Below are 24,580 nucleotides of genomic sequence, written 5' to 3' on the forward strand. Positions count from 1 at the left end.
TTTTTTTTTTGAGATGGAGTCTTGCTCTGTCTCCAGGCTGGAGTGCAGTGGCAATATCTCTGGTCACTGCAACCTCTGACTCTGTGGTTCAAGCGATTCTCCTGCCTCAGCCTCCCGAGTAGCTGGGATTACAGGCATGTGCCACCACATCCAGCTAATTTTTGTATTTTTAGTAAAGACAGGGTTTCACCCTGTTGGCCAGGATGGTCTCAATCTCCTGACCTCGTGATCCACCCGCCTTGGCCTCCCAAAATGCTGGTATTACAGGCGTGAGCCACCATGTCCAGCCTGTCTCCATCAGTTTTAAGTGACAGGTGCCCAGTTCATACTGACTTAAGCAAAAAGTAGAGTTTATTGGTTCAAGTTCAGAGTAATCCACATACAGCTAGTTCATGGTTCATGGTTCCAGTGTGGTCAGGGATCTTTTTGTTTTCGTGTCTCAGCTCCTCTTCCTTTGGGATGGCTTCATTCTTAGGGAGGTTCTCCTCAAGAGATGGCAAAGATGGGCACCAGCAATCCCGGCTGATGTCACTGCAGCAAGTCCAGTGGGGAGAAAGCCTCTTTCCTCCTCCTTCCTTCCTTCCTTCCTTCCTTCCTTCCTTCCTTCCTTCCTTCCTTCCTTCCTTCCTTTCTTTCTTTCTTTCTCTTTCTTTCTTTCTTTTCTTTCTTTCTTTTTCTTTCTCTCTCTCTCTCTCTTTCCTTTCTCTCTCTCTCTTTCTTTCTCTTTCTTTCTTTTTCTCTCTTTTTTTTTTTGAGACAAAGTTTAGTTCTTGTTGCCCAAGCCGGAGTGCAGTGGCGCCATCTCGGCTCTCCGCAAACTCTACCTCCCGGGTTCAAGCTATTCTCTTGCCTCAGCCTCCTGAGTAGCTGGGGTTACAGGCATGTGGCACCACGCCCAGCTAATTTTGTATTTTTAGTAGCGATGGGGTTTCTCCATGTTGGTCAGGCTGGTCTTAAACTCCCGACCTCAGGTGATCTGTCCACCTCAGCCTCCCAAAGTGCTGGGATTACAGGCATGAGCCACTAGGCCCGGCCCCTCCTCTTTCTCAAAATAGATCTGGGCAGACTTTCATTGGTTCAGTTTGGGTCATGTGCTCCTTTCTGAACCAATCCCTATGACTGGGGCAATGGACAGCTCTTATTGGCTAGGCTCAGGTGATGGGTGCACCTCTGGATTAGGGCCAATCCCTTCTGGTCCACTGAACTGGGAATGGAGAGTGGTGACTCTGCAAGGGAGAATGGGAGTGCAGTTACCACCTTCGCAGTACTCTTGAGGATAACATGACATGGTGTGTTGCAAGCAAGTTATCTCTGTGCCTCGAACGTGGAAAGCCCTCAATAAGTGGCTAGCTGCTGCTTGTATTATTATATTGTTTGAGAAAAACAGGTGATGAACAAAGGTGCCTTTGATAGCACCTGTATAAAATGCACTGGCTAGGGCCGGGCGCGGTGGCTCAAGCCTGTAATCCCAGCACTTTGGGAGGCCGAGACGGGCGGATCACGAGGTCAGGAGATCAAGACCATCCTGGCTAACACGGTGAAACCCCGTCTCTACTAAAAAAAAACTACAAAAAACTAGCCGGGCAAGGTGGCGGGCGCCTGTAGTCCCAGCTACCCGGGAGGCTGAGGCAGGAGAATGGCGTGAACCCGGGAGGCGGAGCTTGCAGTGAGCTGAGAACCGGCCACAGCACTCCAGCCTGGGTGACAGAGCGAGACTCTGTCTCAAAAAAAAAAAAAAAAAAAAAAAAAAATGCATTGGCTGGAGAGGAGTGAGACTGACAAGACCGGCAGCTGTCGCCAGGCGACAGGCCCATGAGGGGTTATTAGGAGTTTCTCTTCTCCTTGGATCTGTCTGTGGAAATGGACAAAGACAATGGACAAATACAAAGAAAAAACAGCACAGGTAGAAGGTGAAACTTCTTAAGAGAACCTCAGGTTGTATTGTGATTGCATCTGTTACCTGCTGTTCTTGGTGGAATGGAACTGAGTGGTGGCTATGCTGACCATGTGATCCTTCCCTCCTAGGTTCTCCTCAGTGAACTGGCAGTACCAGTGTGGGCTCACCTGTGAGCACAAGGCCGACCTTCTCCCTATCAGTGCATCTGTCCAGTTTATTAAAATTCCTGCACAGTTACCCCGCCCCCTGACAAGGTACTCCAGTTGGTCAACTAGTTGACATTAGGAAGCAGAAAAATATATATTTGAAAATTGGAAGTTTATTCCTTTAATCAAGTTCTGATACTTTTCACTTGTAGTTTTTGTAATCCTGTAAAATGTTTTCTAGATTCCAGATCAATTATACAGAGTATGACTGCAACAGAAATGAGGTGTGTTGGCCGCAGCTTCTATATCCATGGACTCAGTATTATCAAGGTAGGGTGAAACAGATTTCTATGACCAATTATGTTATGTCAATTTTAAAGACAATTTAAAATGATGTCTAAATGTTACAGAAAGCGTAAAACATATAGAAACTTAAAAAAAACTTACAGATGATATTGCCACTTGGAAGTGATCACCATTACTGTTGAGGCTTAGTTTATTTCTACCTACACTGTTTTTTTTTTAGACAGAGTCTTTCTGTGTCACCCTGGCTGGAGTGCAGTGGCAGAATCTCAGCTCACTGCAACCATTGCCTCCTGGGTTCAGATGACTCTCATGCCTCAGCCTCTGGAGTAGCTGGGATTACTGCACCAACACACTGGGCTTTTTTGTATTTTTAGTAGAGACGGGGTTTCACCGTGTTGGCCAGGCCAGTCTCGAACTAGCCTCAAGTGATCTGCCTTCCTTGGCCTCCCAAAGTGTTAGGATTGCAAGAGTGAGCCACCACGCCCAGCCTATATCTACACTGTTATCACAAGAGTTAAGAAATACTGCTGCTTAATTTTGTCCATTGTTTTTCAGGGGAGCCACATTCTCAGTGTGTTGCCAAGGGCTTACTGTTGCTGTTGTTCCTCACGTTGGCCATGTTTCTCAGCAACCCCTGGACCAGAATATGCAAAGCCTATAGTTAGACAACCACCTGGCTTTTTTTTTGTTTTTTTTTTTTGAGATGGAGTTTTGCTCTTGTTGCCTAGGCTGGAGTGCAATGGTGTGATCTCAGCTCACCTCAACCTCCTCCTCCTGGGTTCAAGCGATTCTCCTGCCTCAGCCTCCGGAGAGTTGGGATTACAGGCACGTACCACCATGCCTGGCTAATTTTGTATTTTTAGTAGAGACAGGGTTCCACCATATTGGCCAGGCTGCTCTCCAACTCCTGACCTCGTGATCCACCCATCTCAGCCTCCCAAAGTGCTGAGATTACTGGCATGAGCCACCGCACCGGCCTTTTTGTTTTTTGTTTTTTTTTTTTGAGACAGAGTCTCACTCTGTCACCCAGGCTGGAGTGCAGTGCACAATCTCAGCTCACTGTAAGCTCTGCCTCCCAAGCAATCCTCCCACCTCAGCCTCCGGTGTAGCTGGGACCACAGATGCTCCACCATGCCTGGCTGTATTTTTGGTAAAGACGGGGTTTCGCCATGTTGCCCAGGCTGGTCTGTAACTCCTGAGCTCAAATGATCTGCCCACCTCGGCCTCCCAAAGTGCTGGGATCACAGACGTGAGCCACTGTGTCCGGTCCATCTGACTTCTCAAAGACTTTAGACCTTGACTTCAGTGATTTGTTGTAGTCTTGTATGCTTCTCTATAAAATTTTAATAAATGAAATGTCTTATTTTTGCAGAAAATTTTTATCAAGTGCCCTGTGACTTTAATTCATATATGTAGCTATCCGATGCAGAATGAATATTCTCATCACTGGCCTGAGTAAAATGCATGAGAAGAACTCAAGAAATGTTAGAAATTTTAGCTTATCACAAATTAGTTAAAGTCATAGGAGTTTTATTTATACCAGAGAGAAACAGTCTTTTCTTTAGTTTTTAATACATTCGTGTTGATTGATGTTTCCCATATTCCATAGGAAGGATTAAGAAATTCTTAAAAACGTATATAATACAAAAACACAAAACAATTGATGGGGAAAGATGTGGGCGCTGCAGGAGGAAAATAAGAGAAAAGTAAAACAAAACCAGGGGCACATGAAAGCGCCTAAAATATATGCCAAAGGTTGCATTTAGCAGAAGCATACCCCTAATTCATTATTTATTTATTTATTTTTTAGAGACAGGTTCTCCCTCTGTTGCCCAGGCTGGAGTGCAGTGGCATGATCACAGCTCACTGTAAACTCAAACACCTGGGTTCAAGCGATTCTCCCCCAGGTAGCTGGGACTACAGGTGTGTGCCACCACACCTGGCTAATTTTTTTTTTTTTTTTTTTAGTAGAGACAGGGGTCTCGCTATGTTGCCTGGCCTGGTCTCAAACTCCTGGCTTTAGCAATCCTCCCACCTAAGCCTCCCAAAGTGCTGGGATTACCAGCAGGAGCCACCATGCCCAACCAAGACCCCAGTTTACAAAAAACGAAGTATGATTAGCTATAGGAATTATGGAATCTATTCATTAAAAATTAACTGGTTATCAATGAAGGACAGTTTTTCCTAGCTGAGTCTAGGAATTTCTCCCATGGGCCCTCACATGGGGACAGTCAACCCCACTCAGTGGGAAGAATGGATTTTTTTTTTTTTTTTTTTTTTTTGAGACATGGTCTTACTCGGTTACCCAGGCTAGAGAGCTGGAGAGCAGTGGCACAATTATGGCTCACTGCAGCCTCGACCTCCTGAGTTCAAGTGATCCTCCCACCTTAGCCTCCCAAGTAGCTGGGACCACAGGCTTGTACCTGGCTAGTTTTTGTATTTTTTTTTTTTTTTTTTGTAGAGAAGGGGGTCTCCCTTGTTACTCTGTTACCCAGGCTGTTCTTGAACTCCTGGGCTCCAGTGATCTACCTGCCTCAGCCTCCCAAAGTGCTGGGATTATACATATGAGCTGCTGTGCCCAGCCCTGGAACAGATGTTTTCAGCCACGGTCCTACAGTGGCCACACAGCACATTACCTGTAAGTTTTCTTTGTGTGCCAGGTAATCTAGTTTCAGATGGATTTTGTATGTTATTTAAGCCTAATTCTGAAAAATGATTATTTTCCCTTTTATACTTTTTGATTGAATTCCTAGTGCCTGCTGATAACCCAGGACCACATAAAATGTGCTGTTTCATCTTCACTGCAGAGTTCCTGCCCAGGGGGAATTTCAAATTTTCCTCCAGTCTTAAATCCATTTTCAAATAGGGGGATGAGCTAGTCATTGCAGAGGTTGTAAGTTTCTGAATGATGAATTTTAGCATCTGTACTGTGGTGGTGTTGGGCCTTCACCCCACCCCTCTAGGGCTGACTCAGAAATCTGGGTCAGTACTGGACTAATGGAGCTAGGGTCTGAGTCAATTATTGTCTGAACTTCAGCCATTTGAATTCACCTTCACAGTTCTTACTGTATCTTTTGTTGTTGTTGTTATTGTTTCTTTGAAAGACTAAAAGACAGAATGTCACTCTGTTGCCCAGACTGGAGTCCAGGGGTGTGATCTCCGCTCCCTGCAAGCTCTACCACCCAGGTTCAAGTGATTCTCTTGCCTCAGCCTCCTTAGTAGCTGGGACTACAACTGCCCACCACCACGCCTGGCTAATTTTTGTATTTTTTTAGTAGAGACAGGGTTTCGCCATTTTGGCCAGGCTGGTCTCGAACTCCTGACCTCAAGTGATCCACCCACCTTGGCCTCCCAAAGTGCTGGGATTACAGGAGTGAGCCAGGGCGCCCAGCCTGGTAGAACTAGCTTTGGATTTCAGATATTTATGGAAAATAAATTTAAAACTTCCAAATGACAGGTGATTTAGCCTGATTTTGTGAGGACACCTTTTGTACTTAAAATAGGGAAAAAACTCAGTTTGGCAGTAGAATGGGATCTGGGGTGTCTATGGTTTTAACTTTTCTGAGTTTACACGTTTCTGTATGCATTCATGAACTATTTATTGAGTGGCTACTATGTGCTGGGGCTTGGAGATACCTCAGTGGCAGAAACAATGTCCCCACCTTGGTGGAGCTTCCAATCTAGCAGGGAAGACTGGCACTAACACACAGACAAGGTAATTTCAGATGGTGGCAGGTGCAGTGAAGGAAACAGAACAAGGATGTGACTCCAAAGTAGAGGGGCCAGAGACAGTCTCAAGAGAGGGGATATGTGAGCAGAGACTCCTGCTTCCCAGCCGGTGTGGGGAACACACACTGGGTGCCGTGTGATTCCATCGACAGGACAAGCCTGGAGCTGGCAAATCTATCGAGACAAAATTGTCCTGTGGTGGCCAGGCCGGGTAGGAAGGGGAGACTGCAACTGAGCAGGAGGAGTCTTGCGAGGTCAGTGGGAAACGTTTGAAAATTGGATTGGAATGCTGGCGGCACACTCCAACTTCACGAAGAAGCCCAGGATCTGGCCGTACGGTGGCTCACACCTGTAACCCAGTGCTTTGGGAGGCCGAGGCGGGAGGATCGCTTGAGTTCAGGAGTTGGAGACCAGCCTGGCCAACATAATGAAACCCCTTCTCTACAAACATTTTTTTAAAAAATTAGCCGGATGTGATTGTCGCGCGTCTGTAATCCCAGCTCCTCCAGAGGCTGAGGTGGGAGGATCGCTTGAGCTCAGGAGGTCAAGGTTGCAGCGACCCGAGCTCGTGCCACTGCACTCCACCCTGGGCCACAGAGGAAAACCCTGTCCATAAAAAAGCAGCAGCAGGGCCGGGCGCGGTGGCTTACACCTGTAATCCCAGCACTTGGGGAGGCCGAGGCGGGCGGATCACCTGAGGTCTGGAGTTTGAGACCAGCCTGGCCAGCATGGTGAAACCCCGTCTCTACTAAAAATACAAAAAAATTAGCTGGACGCGGTGGCGCGCCCCTGTAGTCCCAGCTACTCGGGAGTCTGAGGCTGGAGAATCGCTTGAACCTGGGAGGCGGAGGATGCAGTGAGCCGAGATCGCGCCACTCCCCTCCAGTTTGGGCGACAGAGCGAGATTCTGTCTCTCTCTCTCACACACACACACACACACACACACACACACACACACACACGGTAGCAGCAGCAGCGGTCGGTCGTGCACTAGGAACGGGTGAGCTTCGCGGCGTGCACACTCGGAGAGACTCCTCCAGGTAAGCCGGGGGGAGCTGCGCGGGATGCAGCTCCGCATGCAGTCCAGCTGAGCTATAGCTGCGGCGGTCGTCACCGCCGGGTTCGCGCTGGTTGGCCCTGCTGCCACGGCGTGCGGCCGCAACCTCGGGCGCCCATTGGTTGGCCGGCGTGGGGGGGAGGGGGGACGGGACGCGGGGGCGGAACCGGAACCGGCGGTAGCTCGGGGGCGGGACCTCGCGGACTGCTGTGGCGGCAGCTGGAGAGGCAGCCGCGGTGGCAGAACCGGGGGCGGCCGCTACAGCCTGGAGCCCCACGGTGCGGGGCCGCGGCCAGGCCACAGGAAGAGCTCGAGGCCCGGGCCGCACCGGCTGAGTGTGTGGGCCTGCGCGACTCGGAGCCGCTGCCGCCCGTCGAGCCCCTCCGGGCGCGGGTCGGCCCGCCATGGGGTCCCTGTTCCGGAGCGAGACCATGTGCCTGGCACAGCTCTTCCTGCAGTCAGGCACGGCCTACGAGTGCCTCAGCGCCCTGGGCGAGAAGGGCCTGGTCCAGTTCCGAGACGTGAGTGTCGCCCGGGAGACGCGGGCCGCACCTGCTTTCCTGGCGCTCCCCATCCCGCGCATCGCTGGGGCCCTCCCGCGGGGAGCACCGAGGAAGGGCGCGCCCCGTCCCCATTGCCCAGACGGGGAAGCTGACCCCCCAACTCAGCGGCCAGAGCTTCCCGGAGCGCGGGGCTGACTCCAGGGTCGCCGGCCGTCTGTGTGGTCCGCGGCTGCTCTGCCCCAGTTAGTTAGGATCTCCCCTGTGTGGTCTTCGTCGGCTCGGGGCACCGAGCTCAGCGGGAGAACAAATCCCACAGAGGCCCTTGGAGTCCTTTCGGAACTTACGGGGGTGAGAGGGGCGCATTAACCAAATAAATACGTCAACCAGAAAATGTTTGCCGTAAAGAAAAAACGGGTTGGTGTGAAGGTGATTCGGGTGGGAGGTACGTTTGAAGGGGTAGTCGAGGAAGCCTCCTGGAGAAGGTGATATTTCAGCTGAGACCCAAATAGAAAGGAGCCGGCCTTGGGGAAGATATGGGGAGAGGGTCCTCGTTGGTGGGAACAGGAGGAGCCCAGACAGAGCCTGAAATGGGAAAAAGCTGTCATCTCCTCGAGGAGAGGGATTTTTGTCTGTTTTGGTCACTGATGCGTAGTGCTGTACATACCATTGTGTGTAAGGACTTAAGAACTCAGTCATTATTTGTCGAATGGAAGCTGTCTCCCCAGAAAGTAATAATAAACATTTGTTTGTCCATTTACTTGTTTATTGTTTGTCTTCACCAAGGACTGTCAGCCTCTTGAGAGTAAGGACCTTAACGCAGTCCTTGGCATCGATAGGCATTTGTTGAATAAACAGGCTTTTCTTGACTGCCCGCTATGTTCAGGCACTGTTTTTGGTGCTGGGGACTCGGTGGTGAACAAGGCAGACACAGTCCCTGTGTTCCTGGAGCTCCCAGTGTGGGAGGAGACAGATTAAACACACTCTGATTATAAGCTGTGATAAGTGCTAAGAAGGCAAAGAGCAGGGTGTGGAAGGGAGACCGTGAAACAAGTACTTACTGACTGAATTGAAATCCACTCAGGCGAACATTTTATTTCCTGGCCACCACTTTCATCTCCTGACTGTTTCCCTTGATCTTCCTAAGGTGTCCTTAATTTCAGAAGGGAACAGCCCTACCCCAGATCTGATATCCGTTGATATCAGATATCTAATACCAGATCAGCCCCATTAGGCAGTTGCAAAGTCATGGAGAAACTCCTGAGTGACAGGCGAGGGTGCAGGTTAGATGCAGGGCGGTTCCTGGTTCCTGGAGCCACTTCTGCAGTTGTACCCATGCACTTGGTGGATGCTGCCCTGAGCTGTGAGTAGCACCCAGAAGATTCAGGCAACAGTTGCAGGCGCAACAGGCTCCTACATTTGTAACAGGTGGATGTTTTCCATCTAGCTAGTACTGAAGCCAAGACACTTAACCACACTTCAGTCTTACAGGTTTGAGTAAACGCACTAATCACTACAAATATTCCAGTTTCAATAAGCGCCACTACCTCCAGTCATAGCGTGTACCTGGGATCCTTTTTAACTGAATGTCAGTGAAAGGAGAAGAAAGTGCTGTTCATCTTTTTCCAGAAGGAAGTAAAACTAAGGTTGCTGTGATGAGCTCTTGTGTGGTGCTAGGTTTTCAGTGTATCTTCAGCCTGAGTTTCCTACTGACTTTGTGGTGACCAGATGAGATCACTGTTAGTAACCCTTGCAAGGGAAAGGGGGGCAGGTGGTGACTTCCGTGGTGACAGCTAGTGGGAAGACCTGGAAAAGAAAGGTCATTCAGCTGATGGGGAGGACTCCCTGAAGGGAAAGTTCTCACTTTTGTAACAGTTCTCAGTCTAAGAACAGGTTTCCTCTTTAGTCCTTTAGCTGGAGTGGGATTATCAATGGGTGTGAATATCAGGACAAACAGCACCAGGTCTCCTCGGCCGGTTTTACTAGGTTTAATGTGCCTTAAATTGAATCTACATTAAAATGTACCTTATTCCATTAGCCCTGAATTAGGGTGCTGCTCTAAAAGGGGGAAAAACCCCCAAATTTGTAAAAGAACCCACGCAATAGAAAACAAAAGTTAATATGGCTGGGTGTGGTGGCTCACGCCTGTAATCCCAGCACTTTGGGATGCCAAGATGGGCGGATCATGAGGCCATGAGTTCGAGACCATCCTGGCCAACATGGTGAAACCCTGCCTCTACTAAAAATACAAAAATTAGCTGGGCATGGTGGGGCGTGCCTGTAGTCCTAGCTACTCTCAGGAGGCTGAGTCTGGAGAATCACTTCAACCCGGGAGGTGGAGGTTGCAGTGAGCTGCGATCGTGCCACTGTACTCCAGCCTAGTGACAGGGTGAGACTCCGTCTCAAAAAAAACAACAACAAAAAAAAGTTAATATATGTAAGCTGGGGATGGTGGTGTATGTATGTCAAATCCATGTTTATATTATTGCCACAGAAATTTACCTGTTTATAAATAAAGATTCTACTATTTGTAGAAACATCATGTCCATTTAGAGTTAAGTACTATTTGATATTGAAGGAAGAAAATGGAGCTGAGAAGTTGTATCCTGCGACAGCTTTAGACGCAGAACTTCCTTTCCAACAACTTCCATAGAACTAGATTGTGTCTGAATCATTAGCAACTTGGAAGTGGTTGCTTTTAGTTTGACCTCCAGAAATGAATGAGAAGGTGATAAACAGGAGTGAAATTAGAATTTTTATCTTTCTTCTGGTTCTTTTAAAAAAAGTCCCCAAAAAACGAACAAGAACTGAACATTTGGGGTAGACACTTACCAGGTTGAGCAATTTCATGTCAAGTTGTAGCTTAACTGTTTCTTGAGAGTGTCCAGTACAAATCTGAATGGAATAAAGATAAATTTTGTGTCTTAAATGGCTTTCAACATGAATGATTACTGTAAATTTTTAAGGTGTGAAAGTAATAGATGTCCATTGTGAGAAATGTGGAAAACATAAGAATAGGAACATAGCTTGCATGATCCCAACGCCTAGAAATTAACTTTAACTTTTTGGCTAATACTGGACAATCAACATTTCTCTAATAATGTTTAAAAATGTCCATATATATGTACTTTTATATAATTTGAACCACACTGAAAATATCCTAATCTGCTTTACACAGAAATCATGATTAACTTCCTAATTTTATTAAATGTTCTTTTACAACTTTTAAAATTGTTTTACACTTTGTATTTGAAGAAGTAGAGGGAAGAGAACAGTGCACCTCCATGTACCCATAATGTCAACTTAGTTTTTTCTCACCTCCCAGACTAGATTATTTTGAAGCAAATCCAAGGTAAATAATTTAACTTTTCAACAGGTATCTCTAAAAGATAATATATATATATATATTTTGAGATGGAATTTCACTCTTTCACCCAGGCTGGAGTGCAGTAGTGCGATCTTGGCTCACTGCAACCTCTGCCTCCCAGATTCAAGTGATTCTCATACCTCAGCCTCCCGAGCAGCTGAGATTACAGGTGCTCGCCACCATGCCTGGCTAATTTTTTATTTTTAGTAGAGACAGGGTTTCGCCATGTTGGCCAGGCTGGTTTTGAACTCCTGACCTCAAGTGATCCACCTACCTTGGCCCCCCAGAGTGCTGGAATTACAAGCATGAGCCACTGGGCCTGGCCTAAAAGATAAAAAATTATTACCAACATTTTACTCGAAAATTTAAATAACATTTCTTAATATAATCAAATACCTTGTCATTTAAAATATCATTTTTGATAAGTGCAGAGTCATCAGTTACATGGCTGAACCATAATTTTTACACAACTTTATTGAGGTGTATCTTAGAGTTTACCCATTGTTTTTAGAAAGTTTATGGAGGCCAGGTGCAGTGACTCACACCTGTAATCCCAGCACTCTGGGAGGCTGAGGCAGGCAGATCACTTGAGCCCAGGAGTTTGAGACCACCCTGAGCAACATGGCAAAACCCTATCTCTACCCAAAATACAAAAATTAGCCGGGTGGGGTGGCACCTGCCTGTAATCCCAGCTACTCTGGAGAGATCATGCCACTGGACTTCAGCCTGGGTGACAGTGAGACCCTGTCTAAAAAAAAAAATAAAGTTTATGGAGTCAGGCATCCATTGCCCATTTTAGTTAATCCTTATTTCTACCCCTGCCCCCCCGGCCCCCGGCACCCACTGCTTGCTGCCTCTAGGGTTGTCTTTTCTGGACATTCCATATGAGTGGCATCACACAGTATGTGACCTCTTGTGTCTGGCTGCTTTCACTTAGTATGAAAGTCATCCAGGGTGGATGCAGTGGCTCATGCCTATAATCCTAGCACTTTGGGAGGCCGAGGCAGGAGAATCACCTGAGGTCAGGGGTTTGAGACCAGCCTGGCCAACATGGCGAAACCCCGTCTCTACTAAAAATACAAAAATTAACTGGGCGTGGTGGCATGTGCCTGTAATCCCAGCTACTCAGGAGGCTGAGGCAGGAGAATTGCTTGAACCCAGAAGGCGGAGGTTGCAGTGAGCCGAGACCCTGCCACTGCGTTCCAGCCTAGGCGACACAGCGAAACTCCGTGTCAAAAAAAAAAAAGAGAAAGTCATCCCTGTTGTTGCATGGGTTAGTAGTTCATTCCTTTTTATTGCTGAGTAGCATTCCATTGTGTGGATATAGACTGTAATTTCTTTTCTTTCTTTTTTGTTTTGGGACAGGCTCTTGCCCTGTCACCCAGGCTAGAGTGCAGTGGTGGGATAACTGCTCACTGTGATCTCAACCTCCTGGGCTCAGGCAAGCCTCCTGCCACAGCCTTTTGAGCAGCTGGGACCACAGGCGTGCACCACTAGGCCTGGCTAAGTTTTTATTTTTTGTAGAGATGGTGCCTCACCATGTTGCCCAGGCTGGCCTCAAACTACTGGCTTCAAGTAGTCCTCCCACCTCAGCCTCCCAAAGTGCTGGGATTATCAATGTGAGCTGCTGTGCCTGGCTATAATTTCTTTAACTACGCTGACTGTAATTTCTTTAACCAGTTTTCTATTGTTGGATTTTTGTGTTATCATTTTTTCTTTTTCCCTGAGATTGATGTTGTCGTAGATAAATTTTTATCTGTTTCCATAGCTTTTTCCTTAGGTTAAATTTCTTCATGGGGTATTGCTGGGCAAATAATCATTTTCAGGATTTTTTCTTTTTTTGAGACAGGGTCTCACTCTGTCACCTGGGTTGGAGTGCAGTGGTGCAGTCTTGGCTCCATCCAACCTCTGCCTCTTGGGCTCAAGCAGTTCTTGTGCCTCAGCCTTCCAAGTAGCTGGGATTACTCCGGTGCGCCACAATGCCTGGCTAATTTTTTTTTTTTTTTTTTTTTTTTTGAGATAGTGCCTTGCCCTGTTGCCCAGGTTGGAGTGCAATGGTACGATCTTGGCTCACTGCAACCTGCACTTCCCGGGTTCAAGTGATTTTTCCACCTCAGCCTACCGAGTAGCTGAGATTACAGGTACCTGCCATCATGCTTGGCTAATTTTTGTGTTTTCATAGAGATGGGATTTCGCCATGTTGGCCAGGCTGGTCTGGAACTCCTGACCTCAACTGATCCGCCTCCCAAAGTGCTGGGATTACAGGTGTGAGCCACCGCGCCTGGCCTAATTTTTGTATTTTGGGCAGACTTGGGGTTTCATAGTGTTGGCCTGGCTGGATTTTCAGGCTTTTCTGGTGACAGTTGATAGGTTGGTCTCCAGAAAGTTGTGTCAGTTTATAGTTCCATTCAAAAGTATATAAGAGCGTATGTCCCCCAAACTTTGGTGATGTTTTATTTTTTACATAAATGTATTTTTAAATTTTAGAAATTTAAACCATATTTTTCATCCATTTCTCAGCTCAACCAGAACATAAGTACTTTCCAAAGAAAATTTGTTGGAGAGGTGAAGAGGTGTGAAGAGCTAGAGCGAATATTGGGTAAGTTTATTTTCTGATTTAATAACTTAAATAATTACCTTTATGTAGGCAAACCTTGTTTGGTTTAGAAATACTGGAAAATATAGAGAAGCAGAAAGGAAAAAAAGAAATTGTATTCTCATCATTCAGAAGTAATCACAGTTATGTAGGCATGTATTATTTTTCTGTATTTTTTATTCATCTTTAAAAGTAAAAATTTACAAACATAACGGCCTGATTATTTTGTTGTCACCCTTGTTTTTTACTTGACAGTGCTTACTATACTATAACATCTTTTCGTGACAGTAGACATAGATTTTGGCCCATCATCGTTTTTGATGGCAGCATAGTATTTGATTGTATTAATATTAGTGTGCCATGGCTTATTTAACCGATTCCTTGTAGTTTATTATAACTTAAAAACATTGTACATGTGGCCGGGCACGGTGGCTCAAGCCTGTAATCCCAGCACTTTGGGAGGCCGAGACGGGCGGATCACGAGGTCAGGAGATCGAGACCATCCTGGCTAACACGGTGAAACCCTGTCTCTACTAAAAAATATACAAAAAATTAGCCAGGCGAGGTGGCGGTCGCCTGTAGTCCCAGCTGCTCGGGAGGCTGAGGCAGGAGAATGGCGTGAACCCGGGAGGTGGAGCTTGCAGTGAGCTGAGATCCGGCCACAGCACTCCAGCCTGGGCAGCAGAGCGAGACTCCGTCTCAAAAAAAAAAAAACATTGTACATGTTAGTAAGTTGCTTAATTTAAATTTTTATCAAGGAATAAGGGAGGCAGAAAATGGCAGATGGATTGGTTGACAATAATTTCCTTTTTCTCAGGGCTTCCTTTGCCAGTGTTCGATCAGTGCTGATTGTTAACCATTTCAACTCAGTAGCCCAGGGCCACTTCTTTTATCTCTAAAATCTTTCCCATCTTAGCCTGATATTAGTCATTATCAAATCAAGCCTTGACGTTCTCACTGAAGTGGAGGGAAAATAACAGTCAACTGAAGGACAAAGCTTGTTTTTTTTTTTTTTTTGAGATGGAGTCTCGCTTCGTCACCCAGGCTGGAGTGCAGTGGCATGATGTCAGCTCACTGCAGCCTCTGCCTCCTGGGTTCCAGCGATTCTCCTGCCTCAGCCTCCCTAGTAGCTGGGACTATAGGTGTGTGCCACCACACCCGGCTAATTTTGGTATCTTTAGTAGAGATAAGAGTTTCACCATGTTGGCCAGTCTGGTCTCGAACTCCTTGTTAGGGACAAACTGCCCCAGAAAAGCTTCTTGGTACTGCCAACACTTCCCCAAAACCTCTCTGTGCTGCCCACCACTTCCCCTTACGTTCTGCAACTCCTCTCTGTGTCGTCCACCCTTCCCCCTGAGCCCCTTTACATTTCTAAGCCCTTATCTAGGCACCGAGGTAAAGCCAGCAGACTTCACTTATCAGATCTTCCTGCGATAAGCAAACCACAATTACAAACCATCCGGACTGCACAGGGGGAGGTCTGGAAAGCCTAAACAAACTTGCACTACATCCTCCTGTAAGTTCCTTCATATAGCTGCTACCATAAAGGTTACAAGGTGATATATAGCAAAGTTAATCAACAAACGACCCCAGGGTCTCTCTCCCCCACATAAACCCTTCATTTTGTAAGTTCAAGGCTGCCTCGTCTGTGGTGGAGCAGCTGGCAGGTTCAGTAAACTTACTCTTTGGGTCTGACTTTGGGTCTATTCTTCCTTTCTCTCCACTGACCTTACACTCCTGACCTCAGGCGATCCTCCGGCTTCGGCTTTCCCAAAGTTTAGGGATTACAGGCGTGAGCTACCACACCTGGCCTATTTGTTTAAATTGGGGATTTTTAAGAGTAACAGGAAATTTTAGTCATCTGAAATCTAGTCCTAGTCATATTGCTTGAGGTCCTAGTTATTTGTGTGGCTCATGTATGTTAGTGGCACCATATTCCTGTCTTTGCAACCTAGGTGAATGATTGGACAGATGGTGTCTACAGGATGAGGTTTTTAAAGGCAGGGCAAATGTGATAACACATTAGGCATATCCAGGACTTCCTGTAGCTTAAACCGTTTCAAAAGAATGCAGGACTGGGCATGATGACTCATGCCTATAATTCCAGCACTTTGGGAGGCCAAGGTGGGAGGATCACTTAAGTCCAGGAGTTTGAGACCAGTCTGGGCAACATATTGCGACCCTGTCTCCACAAAAAATAAAATTAGCCAGGCATGGTGGCTTGTGCCTGTAGTCTTAGCTACTCGGGAGGCTGAGGTGGGAGAATTGCTTGAGCCCAGGAGTTTGAGGTTATTGCGGGCCAGGATGACACACCACTGTACTCCAGCCTGGGCAGCAGAGTATGACCCCATAAGAATGCAGACTTAAAACAGTGAAAAAGGACCTCTCAGGGAAGTTTAGGTGTATACCAGGCATGGTGGTACACATGCCTATAGTCTCAGTTACTCTGAAGGTAGAGGTGGGAGACTCTCTTGAGCCCAGGAGTTCGAGGCCAGCCTGGGGCAACATAGTGAGACCCCTGTCTCTTAAAAAAAAAAAAAAAAAGAATAAATTGAAGTTGTCTCACACGTCCGTGTGAAGAGACCACCAAACAGGCTTTGTGTGAGCAACAAGGCTGTTTATTTCACCTGGGTGCAGGTGGGCTGAGTCTGAAAAGAGAGTCAGCAAAGGGTGGTGGGATTATCATTAGTTCTTATAGGTTTGGGGACAGGCGATGGAGTTAGGAGCAATGTTTTGCGGGCAGGGGGTGGATCTCACAAAGTACATTCTCAATGGTGGGGAGAATTACAAGGAACCTTTCAGGGGTGGGGGAGATTACAAAGTACATTGATCAGTTAGGGTGGGGCAGAAACAAATCACAGTGGTGGAATGTCATCAGTTAAGGCTATTTTCACTTCTTCTGTGGATGTTCAGTTGCTTCGGGCCATCTGGATGTATATGTGCAGGTCATAGGGGATATGATGGCTTAGCTTGGGCTTAGAGGCCTGACATTCCTATGTTCTTATATTAATAAGAAAAGCAAAACAAAATAGTGAAGTGTTGGAGCAGTGAAAAATTTTGGGGGTGGTATGGAGAGATAATGGGCGATGTTTCTCAGGGCTGCTTCGAGTGGGATTAGGGTCAGCGTGGGAACCTACAGTGGGAGAGATTCAACTGAAGAAGGATTTTGGGGCAAGGGGTGATATTGTGGGGTTGTTAGAAGGAGCATTTGTCGTATAGAAGTATTGGTGATGGCCTGGATGCGGTTTTCATGAATTGAGAAGCTAAACGAAAGACACAAGGTCCAAATAAGAGGAGGAGAAAAACAGGTATTAAAGGACTAAGAACTGGGAGTACCCAGGACATCCAATTACAGAGTGCCCAAGGGGGTTCAGCGTAATTATTTGCTTGGTTGGCGAGTGAGCGCTATCCTTGCGTTTTTTTTATGTGGTCATATACCAGGCCAGATTGATTTAGGTGAAAATAACACTCTTCATTTAAAAATATACAGAGTCCCCCCCACCCGCCTTTTTTTTTTTTTATCAGTGAGTAAGTCAAGGCCTCGTTGATTTTGGAGGAAAGAGAAATGCAAAGCCAGTAATTGTTAAAGAAGGATTAGAAACGACTAGGAGAGAGTGAGTTTGATAGGGTGGTGGAGATAGCTGGGGAGAGGTAGGGGGTGGCATAAGAATGGGAACCAGAATAAGAGTAAGTATAAAAGTAAAGAATAGGACTTCATCAGGTTGAAAGTATTGGAGGGTACCATGCCACTGAAGATCTTCTGTCCACTTCAAGAGAGACTTAAGGGTGGTGATTTGAGGTAAAACCACGAGCCACTAAATACCAAGAGCCTGAGAAACTGCTTGGGCGATTTGATTGATAAAGGCTGGTCCCTTATTGGACTGTATAGAGGTGGGAAGGCCAAACCGAGGACTTATGTCTGACAGAAGGGAAGAAATAACAGTGGCCCTCTCAGACGCTGTGGGAAAGGCCTCTAACAACCCAGGAAATTGTCTACCCAGACCAAGAGGTACTTTAGTTTCCTGACTCGGGGCATGTGAGTAAAGTCAGTTTGCCAGTCCTGGACAGGGGCAAATCCCTGAGCTTGCTGTATAGGGAAGGGAGGGAGCCTGAGTAGTAGAATAGCAGATGGAACAACTGAGAAGTGATTTCCTTAAGGATAGATTTCCACAATGGAAAGGAAATGAGAGGTTCTAAGAGGCGGGCTAGCAGCTTGTAACCTACATGGAAGAGGTTATGAAATGACGACAGAATAGAATGGGCCTGTGAGGCTGGAAGGAGATATTTTCCTTGGTCGAAGAACCATTTGCCTTGTGTGGGAAGAGATTGATAGGTGGAAGTTTCAGTAGGGGAGTAGGTGGGAGTGACCAATGAGGAGGAGAAAAGCTGGCCTTGAGTTACAGAATTTGGAATGCTAGCTGCTTCTTTAGCTACCTTATCAGCATAAGCATTGCCCTGAGCGGTGGGATCTGATGCCTTTTGGTGGCCCTTGCAGTGTATTACTCCAGCATCCTTTGGAAGTAAAGCAGCCTTGAGAAGAGTTTTTATTAAAGAGGCATTAATGATGGAGGACCCTTGCGTAGTAAGGAAACCTCTTTTCTGCCCATATAACAGCATGGTGGTGCAGGATATGGAAGGCGTATTTAGAGTCAGTATAAATATTGACGTGTAATTCCTTTGCAAGAGTGAGGGCTTGAATTAAGGCAATGAGTTTGGCTTGCTGAGAGGTAGTGGAGTGGGGCAGAGTGGTGGCCTCAATGATAGATGTGGAAGATACTATAGCATAGCCTACCTTTGCTGGTGTGTGGTGATTAGGCCTGCTGGAACTGCCACCAATAAACCAAGTGTGATCAGGGTGAGGAACAGGAAAGAAGGAAATATGGGGAAATGGAGTGAATGTCAGGTGGATCAGAGAGATACAGTCATGGGGGTCAGGTGTGGTATCAGGAATAATGTGGGGGGCCAGGAACAATGGTAACTGTGGGAGACTCAACAAAGAGTGAGTACAGCTGAAGGAGCCAGGGAGCAGAAAGTGTCAGGTATGATGAAGAAAATAGATTTTGGAAATTATGAGAACTGTAGAGAGTGAGTTGAGCATAGTTTGTGATTTTTGAGGGCCTCAGAAAGTATTAGGGCAGCGGCAGCCGCTGCACACAGACATAAGTTGAGGGCTATGCTAAAACAGTAAGGTCAAGTTGTCTGGACAGAAAGGCTACAGGGCGCGGTCCCAGCTCTTGTGTAAGAATTCTGACCACATAGCCCTGTACTTCGTCTGTGTGTAATGAAAAGGGTAGGGATGAGTTAGGGAGAGCAAGTGCAGGAGCAGCTTTTAGGGCTGGTTTTTAAGAAACGGAAAGGGGAGTGGGGAAAGGATTTAGGATTTATGGGGTCAGCTAGGTTTATCTAGAACAGAATGGGTTGTGGAGGGAGGTATTGAGGATAGGAGAGTATATGGCTTTGGCACCACGGGTTGGATAGGCAAGACAATTTGGTTGATAAGGCACAGATCCTGAACTAACCTGTAAGACTTGTCTGGTTTTTGGACAGGTAAAATGGGGAAATTGTAAGGAGAGTTTATAGGCTTTAAAAGGCCATGGTGTAACAGGCAAGTGATAACAGGCTTTAATCCTTTTAAAGTGTGCTGTGGGATGGGATATTGGCATTGAGCGGGGTAAGAGTGATTACGTTTTAATGGGATGGTAAGGGGTCATCCGTTGCCAAGGAGGGAGTAGACGTGTCCCATACCTGTGGATTAAGGTGGGGAGATACAAGGGGAGGATGCGAAGGAGGCTTTGAACTAGGGGAAAAGGTGGCAATGAGATGTGATTGTAGCCCAGGAATAGTCAGGCAAGCAGATAATTTCGTTAAAATGTCTTGACCTAATAAGGAAGCTGGGCAGGTGGAGATAACTAAAAAGGAGAGCATAAAAGACTGTTGTCCAGGTTGGCACCAGAGTTGGGGAGTTTTAAGAGGTTTAGCAGCCTGGCCGTCAATACCCACAACAGTTATGGAGGCAAGGGAAGCAGGCTCCCGAAAAGAAGGTCATGTGGAGTGGAAGAAGGTCATGTGGAGTGGGAGAAGGTCATGTGGAGTGGGAGAAGGTCATGTGGAGTGGGAGAAGGTCATGTGGAGTGGGAGAAGGTCATGTGGAGTGGGCAGCCTCCGTACGGATTAAACAGGACGGACTTACCATCCACTGTGAGAGTTACCCGAAGCTCGGTGTCCGTGATGGTCTGGGGGCTTCCGAGGCGATCAGGCAACGTCAGTCTTGAGCTGCTAAGCCGAGGAGATCTGGGAAGGAGTCGGCCAAGGAACGCTGGGTTTGGGCTCCAGGGGCTTTAGGAGTGACGGCGATGTGAGTCAGACAGTCCAACCTCCAGTGGGGGCCGGCACAGACAGGGCACAGCTTAGGAGGAATCCTGGGCTGCGGTGGCCCTTCTGAGGCCCAGTGGCCAGGCTTTTGGCATTGGAAGCAAGGTCCACAGGGATGTTTTGAAGGAGCCCCTGGGAGCTGTGGCTTGGATGTTCTGAAGTTCTTGTATGTTGGAGATGTGGTTGTGGGTTGTCTTACAGCAGAGGCAAGTAGCTGTGACTCAGAAATGCGTTGCCGTCTGGCTGCCTCCTGTATTATTGCACACCTTGAAGGCGAGGTTGATTAATTCCTGTTGTGGGGTTTGAGGGCCAGATTCCAATTTTTGAAGCTTTTTTCTAATGTCAGGAACTGACTGGGTGATAAAATGCGTATTAAGAATAAGGTGGCTTTCTGGCCCCTTTGGGTCTAGAGTGGTAAAGTGTGTAAGGGTTGCTGCTAAGCGGGCCATGAACTGGGCTGGGTTTTCGTCTTTACCTTGGGTAGTTTCTTTAAGTTTGTCATAATTAAAAGCTTTGTAAACTGCCTTTTTAAGCCCTTAAGCTAGGCAGGAAACCATGTAGTCTTGCCTAGCTATACCTGGGGAATCGGCCTGATAGTTTCATTGGGAATCTTCTCAGGGAACTGCTCTAATGCCTTCCTGGAGGTCTGGCTCATGAAGCCAGCGGTTATCAGCGTGAGATTGGGCTCCCCCGTTCATCTGGGGAGAGGGTAGAAGTTAGGATGACATTGAAGTCACTCCAGGTTAAATTGTAGGACAGAGTTAGATATCGGAATTCCTGTATGTATTTAGTGGGGTCTGATGAGAAAAAGCCTAAAAACTGGCTGATTTGGGAAAGGTCTGATAGAGAAAAAGGCACATGTACCCTGACTATGCCTTCAGCTCCAGCCACCTCTCTAAGAGGAAATTGTTGGGCAGGTGGGGGAGAGCTAGTCGCAAAACGAAACTGCAAACCGGACCAGGTGTGAGGAGGGGAGGTGATAGAAGGATTATAGGGTGGGGGAGTAGAGGCTGAGGAAGAATTGGGACCTGGCTGGGCCTGGTGAGGAGCAGCCTGGGGAGAAGGGGAGAGGTCACATGAGTTCATAGAAAAGATAGATTCAGAGGACTCAGCGCTTGGGATGGAGACTGAAGAACAGACTAGGAGAGAAAGAAGAAAAATTTGGGATGAGTCTCATTGGGAGCGGAGACTAGGGAGGGACCAATGCGTAAAAGAATGCCTGGACGTCAGACATCTCAGACCATTTGCCCATTTTTCGACAAAAATTATCCAGATCTTGTAGGATAGACAAATCCAAAGTGCCATTCTCTGGCCACTTGGAACTACTGTCGAGTTTGTACTGGGGCCAAGTGGTGTTGCAGAAGAAAATAAAACCCTTAGATTTTAGGTCAGGCCAGAGTTGAAGAGGTTTTAAGTTCTTGAGAACACAGGCTAAGGGAGAAAGAGGAGGAATGGAGGGTGGGAGGTTGCCCACAGTGAAGGAGGCAAGTTTAAAGAGAAGGGTAGAGACACGGAGAAGGGAGTGGGGAGCAGCCCTGGGCTGCAGTGTGGGTGAACAGCCAAAGCAGGTGTCCCCGCAGTTGATTTGCCACCAAGGGAATGTGGGTGAATGACCAAGGCAGGCGTCCCCGCGGAGATCAGGCACCAGTGGAGTGTGGGTGAATAATCAGGCGGGCCCCGCAGTGATTAAACACCAAGGGAAGGCTGCCTTCCCGAGTCCGTGACCGGCGCCAGAGTTTTGGGTCCACGAATAAAATGTGTCTCCTTTGTCTCTACTAAAGAGTAAAAAGAACTGGAATTGGAAAGACAGGGAGATTGAAGTGTAGTGACAGAGGGAGACTGAAGGGTAGCGAGAGAGGCTGGAGAAGAGAGTGAAAAGACTGCTTACCCAATTTGAAATTGGTGAGATGTTCCTTGGGCTGGTTGGTGTGAGGACCCGAGGTCGTAGGTGGATCTCCTCACAGAGTGGGGGCGAGGACAGGGGACTGGTCTCCCAAAGAAGTCCCTCTGACCCAGGTCTTCCACACCATGTCTCACGCGGCCGTGTGAAGAGACCACCAAACAGGCCTTGTGTGAGCAACAAGGCTGTTTATTTCACCTGGGCGCAGGTGGGCTGAGTCCGAAAAGAGAGTCAGCAAGCGTGGTGGGATTATCATTAGTTCTTATAGGTTTGGGGACAGGTGGTGGAGTCAGGAGCAATGTTTTGCGGGCAGGGGGTGGATCTCACAAAGTACATTCTCAAGGGTCGAGAGAATTACAAAGAACCTTCTTAAGGGGGGGGGAGATTACAAAGTACATTTGTCAGTTAGGGTAGGACAGAAACAAATCACAATGGTGGAATGTCATCAGTTAAGGCTATTTTAACTTTTTTTGTGGATCTTCAGTTGCTTCTGGATGTATACGTGCAGGTCACAGGGGATATGATGGCTTAGCTTGGGCTCAGAGGCCTAACAGAAGTATAAATTGGTTAAAACAATTTGCATTCATTTCTAGAAACCTCTTTTTTTTTTTTTTGAGACAGGGTCTCGCTCTGCCACCCAGGCTGGAGTGCAGTGGCGCGATCTCGGCTCACTGCAAACTCCATCTCCCAGGTTTATGCCATTCTCCTGCCTCAGCCTCCCGAGTAGCTGGGACTACAGGCGCCCGCCACCTTGCCCGGCTAGTTTTTTGTATTTTTTTAGTAGAGACGGGGTTTCACCGTGTTAGTCAGGATGGTCTCGATCTCCTGACCTCGTAATCCGCCCGTCTTGGCCTCCCAAAGTGCTGGGATTACAGGCTTGAGCCACTGCTCCCGGCCCTAGAAACCTCTTAAGCCCAGTGCTTCCTTTGCTATCTTGGTAAGACAGTTTCTTTTCTTTTTCTTTTTGTTTTTCCTCCTTCCTTCTTTACCTGCCTCTCTCCCTTTGTAAACCGGTTAGTGACACTTCTAAATATTAGGCCTGATAATGACTAACAGGTATTGTGACTTTTAGGCTAAGGAAAGGGATGCTTCATGGAATTGAAAACATAAACCAAATAAAGTAGTTAATTTTGGCTGGTGTACTATTAGTTTCATGAATCTAGTTTTTTTTATTTTTTATTTTTTTATTTTTAATGACTGAAACAAAAAACATCTAAAACCACAGCTCTGGAAGAACCACTTGTTCTTGCCAGTCTTGTACCACTCTTTGAACTTGACCTTGGCCTCCCATTGGGCCTTGCATTTAAGGTCTCTGAAGACCTGATGGTTTTGTCCAAGGGGATCGCCACAGGGTACTTTGTGGGCATGAGGTCATTATAGTTATAAACCTTCACAAAAGACCTGACCTTTGACCACTTGGCGATCTTCTTGCCCATGGCAGCTGTCACTGTGGGGATAATGGTCTATTTTTGCCACCAGAGCGTGGCTGCAGGGGCGGTCTGAGGTGCCATCATCAGTGTTCTTCATGAGGATTGGCTTTGTGTCCAGAGTAGTGTCCAGCCACGACTGGCACCACTTTCCCAGGTTTCATGAACTTGCGCGTTTCTAGGGCCACCCTGACACTCGCCCCCCAGACTGCTGATGGCAGCGATTGCAAGACCCAGCCAAGCTTCTGAATCTAGTTTTTAACTTCAGTGGTGAAGCAGTACAGGTTGTCCTCAGCCATAGCTTCAGGGCTGACTGAAAGCTGCAAGAGAGCCTGGCTGTTGGTGCTGGGTGGGTTTCCTGGTCGTAGTTGTGATTTTCTTGATGGACTGATGGATGCCGATCTCTTTCTGAGGACATGTGCAGAGAAATTACGTTGCCAGCTCCTGTAGGGGTACTGTAGGTCTATTACTTGGGTTATTCCTGCACTTCCAAGCATACCCCAACCTCTGCTTCATTCTGCACAGTGGAGACGGCTGTAACTCAAAAGTTCTTTAACTAGAATATTAGAAATGAAAAAAATGGGGTGGAATTTCAGAAAAGGTTTATCCAGGTTGTTGTTCATTCTATTTATTTATTTATGTCACTAAGAAACAGAAGACGTTGTTGTTTATTTTGTCACTGCATGCAGATCTCTCTAGGCAGCATTATTTTTGAAAACAAGGTTGCAAAAAGTGACCAGTAAGTCAGTTGGAACAAGCAAGATTTTTGTGCATTTAGACATTGATTTTTAGATGGCTTGGGAAAGGTTGGGCTTTAAAATGTTTCTGACTGAAATGTATTATAGTACGTTTTCGTATCTAATTGTTTAACTTTTATTTTCACAGTGTATTTGGTTCAGGAAATTAATAGAGCTGATATTCCCCTTCCTGAAGGAGAGACCAGCCCTCCTGCGCCACCCCTGAAACAGGTTCTAGAAATGCAGGTAACTTGCTTCTGACAAAGCTGTTTGCAGCCGTTGATCTCAGGGGCTGCTTACTTACTTATTTCATATTGTCTAATGCTTTTCTGCCTTTCTTCTCAAAACCATGGAAGATGGTGATCTCTCTAGGCAGAGAGATTAAAGACCACTATTATGATTAACCCTCAGTAATAGATTATCTGTGATAAATTTGAATGGTAATTCAGGCCATCAAGCCTGGTTGATGATCCTGTCCTGTTTCAGAAAGCTCATCCCAGGGTCACCCATGCCTTAGCTGCCTCTTCTTGTGCAAGGAATTGAGGC

The 24,580-nt window shown here is 46.9% G+C and overlaps 2 protein-coding genes and 1 pseudogene across 3 annotated transcripts in view; 2 read left to right on the forward strand and 1 right to left on the reverse strand.

The window, feature by feature from the left end:
- TCTN2 (tectonic family member 2) overlaps positions 1 to 3,727 on the forward strand; it is a 38,492-nt gene extending 34,765 nt beyond the window's left edge. Inside the window, exons 16-18 of one of the 2 annotated variants that reach the window (XM_023206057.2) lie at positions 2,026 to 2,151; positions 2,285 to 2,373; positions 2,905 to 3,727. In XM_023206057.2, the coding sequence (XP_023061825.1) occupies positions 2,026 to 2,151; positions 2,285 to 2,373; positions 2,905 to 3,014 (325 nt within the window). In that variant the 3' untranslated portion in view covers positions 3,015 to 3,727. The remainder of the gene's footprint in view (positions 1 to 2,025; positions 2,152 to 2,284; positions 2,374 to 2,904) is intronic. The other variant, XM_023206065.2, reaches the window with a different exon arrangement.
- Positions 3,728 to 7,291: 3,564 nt separating this feature from the next.
- The window catches only part of ATP6V0A2 (ATPase H+ transporting V0 subunit a2), a 54,373-nt gene continuing 37,084 nt past the window's right edge, over positions 7,292 to 24,580 (forward strand). The window contains exons 1-3 of the mRNA XM_023206074.2: positions 7,292 to 7,656; positions 13,523 to 13,601; positions 24,183 to 24,280. Coding sequence (XP_023061842.1) covers positions 7,540 to 7,656; positions 13,523 to 13,601; positions 24,183 to 24,280 — 294 coding nt within the window. The 5' untranslated portion in view covers positions 7,292 to 7,539. The remainder of the gene's footprint in view (positions 7,657 to 13,522; positions 13,602 to 24,182; positions 24,281 to 24,580) is intronic.
- Positions 22,939 to 23,461, reverse strand: LOC111544586 (annotated as a pseudogene).

This window comes from Piliocolobus tephrosceles, chromosome 10 (assembly GCF_002776525.5).
Source record: "Piliocolobus tephrosceles isolate RC106 chromosome 10, ASM277652v3, whole genome shotgun sequence".
In the NCBI taxonomy this organism is placed as follows: domain Eukaryota; kingdom Metazoa; phylum Chordata; class Mammalia; order Primates; family Cercopithecidae; genus Piliocolobus; species Piliocolobus tephrosceles.